This window comes from Nicotiana sylvestris, chromosome 10, assembly GCF_000393655.2.
Source record: "Nicotiana sylvestris chromosome 10, ASM39365v2, whole genome shotgun sequence".
Taxonomy (NCBI): domain Eukaryota; kingdom Viridiplantae; phylum Streptophyta; class Magnoliopsida; order Solanales; family Solanaceae; genus Nicotiana; species Nicotiana sylvestris.
The window spans coordinates 795,417-801,314 of record NC_091066.1 but is presented as its reverse complement, the minus strand read 5'-3'; the positions used below and the strand labels follow the sequence as shown (position 1 = coordinate 801,314).

The following is a 5,898-nucleotide window of genomic DNA, read 5'->3' as shown; positions in this document are numbered from 1 at the left end:
GGGGTGTTGATACTAAGCTTAAAGTGTATATATATTTATATGTATATCACCACATGTCAATTCCATGTTTCGTGGATTTCGGATGTGAAATATATTAATTTATACTTCTTCGTGGTATTTTTATATGTAGGAATCATCCAGAGGTAAAATGGGGTGAAAGGTACGAGATTAGAGTCAAAAAGAAGAAAAAGGTTGAAAATGGCCATTGTAGCGCCACAAGCAGCATGGGGTGCTACCTATGGCACCATTTCCAAAATGCTTATTTTCCCAGCGCCAGGGCTAGCTCCCCATACTGCCCTAGATGCTGGTGACGGGAACTATTCCAACTTTGTCCGGGACAAGGTTATTTCGACCCAAAACCTACCCAACACGTATACAAGCAAGACTAAGCCTATTTGGGGGAGGGGGGACGCCAATTTGAAGACAAAATACACATAAGGAACATATGAGAGCGAGGATATCTCAATTTAGTTCATCTTTTCTTAGTATTTTCAATTATTCAACACTTGTAAATTTGTTTTGATATTATCATGAGTGGCTAAAACCCATAGTTCTGGGGTTGTGATTTAGCCATGAATATTGTTGTATAAAGTTGACTTAACCTTGATTACAATTCACCAATATATAGTTATTTCTTCAATTTGGTGATTAATTGCTTAATTGTCTGGCCAACAGTTAGGTTCTATTTACTATCTATACTATGCTTGGGAAAGCCATGTTTAGATTAGAGAAGAATTGAAGAGAGCATGATCTTAACTCTGAGGGGGGGCAGATTTGTAGTTAGGATAGGAATATACTTAGTCACCATGCTTAAATAAATATCGTAATCTTAATGCATTCTTAATAGGTTGATTCTATAGGAATATATGCGTTAATCTATTTTGAATAGGCGAGTAGAAATTTAGGAGAATACTACGAGAGCAATTGTTTGATTAATTAGCAACCATGAGTGAATTGTATGAAAGAAAGAGAGTTAACTAGAGCACAATAGGATTGGTGAATCAATCACAACCCTGGAATATCTGTCTCTACTAAATACACAACAACCATTTGTTTCTTGATAATTTAGTTGCTGGTTAGAATTATTGTTTAGTATAATCACACTTTTGAACTCTGATTGAGTCGACTGAACAAAAATCTTGGTGAATTTAGTGGGTAGTTAATACAAGTCTATGTAGGTTCGATACTTGATTTATCATTTTATTACTTGTACGATGACGTATACTGCGTGTGCATTTGGGAGTGACACAAGGAAAGGGAGAATTTGTGCAATTTATTTTTGCATTAAACCATTGATTAGAGGTTGAACATTGACAATGTGTTTGTTGATTATGCTTTCAGGGATGATTTTTCCAAGCCATTTTTTGGTCATCATATTTGCCATTGCACAGAATCTATTTGCTACATATCAGGCTACGTTGAAGGATAGAAAGTGATCAAGACTAAAGAAACTATGTGGTTTGTATTGGAGATGCTTAAAATAGAATTTTGTTCGAGTTGGGCGCCTTAATGAAGCTTTGTTTGGGACTAGAGCTTGAAATTAGAATTTAAACCAAATGTGATGTCATTAGTTTATTGTTTTTCCTTCTAAGACATGTACTGATCATGCTTAATGACATATTTTTCCCCTTTTAATGCCTTAGTAAGGTTGAGCTATAGCTCCGCTTTTGGATTGAGATCCTGTGTGGGGAGCATAAGAATACTATTTTTTTTTAATTATCTATACTGATTTTCTTTTGAATTTGAGAAAGGTTTTATCCTTGGCCTTTATGTGAGTGCATAAGATGAAAGTTCATCTATTTATTTTTTGGTTTAATTTTTTGAATGTGGTCGGTAAATTTAGTTTGTAATATACATCAGTTTCTATTATTTCTCGGCATATTTTTTTTAATTTACAATGCTTCGCGCAATGTATGGATACGTTGTAACGAACCGGTCGGTCGTTTCATGAGTTATCACTCCATTTCCCCCATTTCTACTTTTTATTTCTTTGTTTATCGGTATTATGTATTATCGGATTGGTGGCTCGGGTTCGGAAAGGTTTGGGTAAGGTTTGAGACACTTAGTCTTTTTTGAGTAAGCTTTAGTTGGAAAAGTCAACCGGATATTGACTAATGTGTTAAAGGGCTCGAATGTGAATTTCGATGGTTCGGATAGCTTCCGTAGGTGATTTGGGATTAGGAGCGTGATCGGAATGTGTTTTGGAGGCCCGGAGTTGATTTAGGATTGAATTAGCGAAATTGGAATTTTGGCATTTTCCGGTTGTTAGGTGAGATTTTGATATAGGGGTCGGAATGGAATTCTGGGAGTTGTAGTGGGTCCGTTGTGTCATTTGGGGTGTGTGTGCAAAATTTAAGATCATTTAAACGTGGTTTGATAGACTTTTTGATCGAAAGCGGAATTTGAAAGAATTTGAAATTCTTAGGCTTGAATCCGATGCAAATTTGGTGTTTTGATGTTGTTTTGAGCATTTCAAAGGTTGGAACAAGTTTGAATTATATTTGGGATAGGTTGGCATGTTTGGTTGAGGTCCCAAGGGCCTCGGATGAGTTTCGGGTGGTTAAACAGACCATTTCAAGTTGGATAAATTGCAGAAAATCTGGTGTTGATGTGGCAAACAACTGTGCTTCGCGTTCGCGAGTGGACCCTCGCATTCGCGAAGGGTTGAGATGTGAGGCTGGGAAATTAGCCTTCGTGTTTGCGAAGGTTTGAGGCTCGTGGTCATCGCGTTCGCAATGATCATGCCGTGTTTGCATAGAGGTAAGTGAGCAGATGGGGTCCTGGAGGATTTGCTCTTCGCGTTCACAGGTGGGGAGCCACGTTCGCAATGAGAGGGGAAGTCAAGCTATTGCGTTCGCGTACGAGGAGTCGCGATCACGATGAAGAAAAAAGTGGTCAACGACAGGTTGTGCTTCGCGAACGCGAGGCATTGACTGCGTTCGCAATGAAGGATTTTTAAGTTCTGGGCAGAATGTTTAAAACAACCCATTTTCGCGATTTTTAGCCTAAGTTCCTCCATTTTGGGGTGATTTTGAAGGTTTTTGAAGAGGATTGAAGAGGGAATCAAGGGGGAACACTTGGAGGTAAGATTTATGGACTTAATACTCAATACTAATGTGATTTCTACCTAAATAATCATGGAATTTGTATGCAATGAAAGGTTTGGTACAAGCTTAAAGGAATGAAAGGTAAACTGAAGAAGTTAAACAATAAGGAATACAGGAGTGTGGGGGATAAAATAAAAGAAACAAAAAACAAATTGACACAGCTACAACAAAATATGAAATCTCCAGAGAATGATAGTGCAGTCATAGATGAAGAAAAGAAGACTAAAATGGAGCTAGATAAATGGATGGAAATAGAGGAAAGCATACTGAAACAAAAGGCTAGAGTCAAGTGACTAAAAGGGGGACTCCAACATAGCATATTTTCATGCTTGTGTGAAAAACAAACAGGCAAGGAATCACATTTGAAGAGGAAATCCTACAGTTTTATAAAACATTATAGGTACAACAGCATCTGCTTTACCAGTAGTGAATCCAGATGTAATAAGGAATGGGAATATGCTGAGCAAGGAACCACAATTGCAGATAATAAAGCCAGTCACAAAGGAAGAAGTACTGATAGCTTTGAAGGGTATAGATGATAGCAAGGCACCAGGGTGTGATGGATATAATGCCTACTTTTTCAAGAGGACATGGAGCATAACAGGAGAGGATATTACAGTAGCAGTACTGGAATTCTTTGAAAGTATAGATTTGTGCAAAGCCATAAACTGCACTACTATTACTTTGATCCCTAAAGTGAAGAACCCAACAAATATCAAGGAGTTTAGGCCTATTTCCTGCTGTACAGTACTATGTAAGATAATTTCCAAGATCCTAACAACAAGATTATAGAAAGTCATGCCAGAACTAATAGACAAATGCCAAACTGCTTTTGTCCCTAGGAGAATGATAGTTGATAACATCATCATGAGCCATGAGCTGGTTAAAGGCTATGGAAGGAAAAACATATCACCAAGATGTATGCTGAAAATTGATATGCGAAAAGCTTATGATTCTGTGGAGTGGATATATATAGAGCAAATGATGAAATTACTGGGATTCCTTGAAAAATTTGTAAGGAGGATAATGAAATGCATCAGTACTGTGCACTATACAATAATCATCAATGGGCAACCAACAAAACCTTTTGAAGCAAGGAAAGGGCTTAGGCAGGGTGACCCATTATCTCTTGTACTGTTTGTGATGGCAATGGAATACTTGAGCAGGCTATTGACTTAAAGGGGAACAAAGAATTCAAGTACCACCCTAAGTGTGCTAAAGTCAATCTAGTACACTTAGGCTTTGCTGACGATTTGTTACTTTTTTGCAGGGGAGATATACAATCAGTCAAGGAAATGCATCAACAATTTAGAACCTTTTCTGAGGCATCGGGACTAATTGCAAACCAAAACAAGAGCTACATATACTTTGGAGGAGTCGATCTTGTGAACCAAGAAAAGATTATGGATATACTAGGATACAACAAAGGAGAGTTACCTTTCAGATACTTAGGGGTACATTTAAGCACAAAGAATCTATCAATTATCCAATGTGAACCTTTGATTGACAGGATGCTGAACAAAATATAATGCTGGACAACAAAATTCCTGTCATATTCAGGGAGAGTTGTGCTTATAAAGAGTGTCGTGACTACAATTCAAAATTTCTGGGCTCAGATCTTTATATTGCCAAAGAAGATTATTCAGTTCATTGAAACAGTATGTAGAAGGTTTCTATGGTCAGGGAATGCAAAGCCTACTAGGAAGGCATTGATAGCTTGGGAGAAACTGTGTTGTCCAAGAGTTGCAGGTGGTTTGAACTTCACTAATGTGGAACTATGGAACAAAGCTGTCATTTGCAAATTATTATGGAACATATACAAGCAGAAGGAAAAATTATGGATACAATGAGTAAATGCTTACAACATAAAAGGGAATACAATATGGAGCACAACACCAAAGAATACATCTTAGGTCATTCAATAGATCTTCAAAGCAAAGAAGTATTTTGAAAATGCTGGCTACACTGAATAAGAGGTGCAGAGGATAGATAGCTTCTCAATCAAACAAATGTATAAAGCCATGCAGGAGGAGTTTCAGAAGGTAGCTTGGAGGAAAGTAATATGCAATAACTATGGGCATCCAAAATGGATATTCATATTGAGACTTGCAATTCTGGAAAGACTAGCAATAAAGGAAAGATTAGCAAGATGGGGAGTAAATATAGAGACCACATGTGCACTATGCCAACAAGGGATTGAAACAGTCCAGCATCTATTCTTTGAATGTGAAATGACAGGAACAATATGGCAACAGCTGCTACATTGGCAAGGAATACAGAGGAAGAAGCTGAAATGGCAAGAAGAGCTGACATGGATACAAAGAGTAGCAAAAGGAAGAAGTGGAGGAGCAGCTCTATGCAGAATGACTCTAGCTGCTGCAGTTTACTATATATGGCAGGAAAGAAACAATGTCATTTTCAAACAGGAAAAGAGAACAGCAGCAAGCATAGTTAGGAAGATCATTCAGGAGATCCACTTAAGAGCCACCATGTTTCCTAGGTTAGAAAGGACTATGACTAAAGCAAACTGGTACCTGGATACAATGGAACAGTGATAGTAGATAAGAAAGTAGGAAAGTACAAGTGTAGAAAAACCCAAACTGGGGTTGTATGTCCCGTGGGGTGATTGTTCGTTTGATTCTTGTACATATTTTACTTGGTAAATAAAGTCAATTAATTACCAAAAGAAATCATGGAATTTGTAGAATTTAAGCCTAAATATTGAAGAACTAAGGCTTGTAATTGGAGACCTAGAATTTGGAATTTGAGGGGTCGTTTGTGATTAGATTTT

At 37.5% G+C, this 5,898-nt stretch overlaps 1 protein-coding gene across 1 annotated transcript; it reads left to right on the top strand.

The window, feature by feature from the left end:
• Positions 1 to 5,116: 5,116 nt before the first annotated feature.
• On the top strand, positions 5,117 to 5,662 carry LOC104217597 (uncharacterized). Its single transcript, XM_009767883.2, has one exon. It carries the CDS (start codon positions 5,117 to 5,119, stop codon positions 5,660 to 5,662), a length of 546 nt encoding a protein of 181 aa, XP_009766185.2.
• Positions 5,663 to 5,898: the final 236 nt, after the last annotated feature.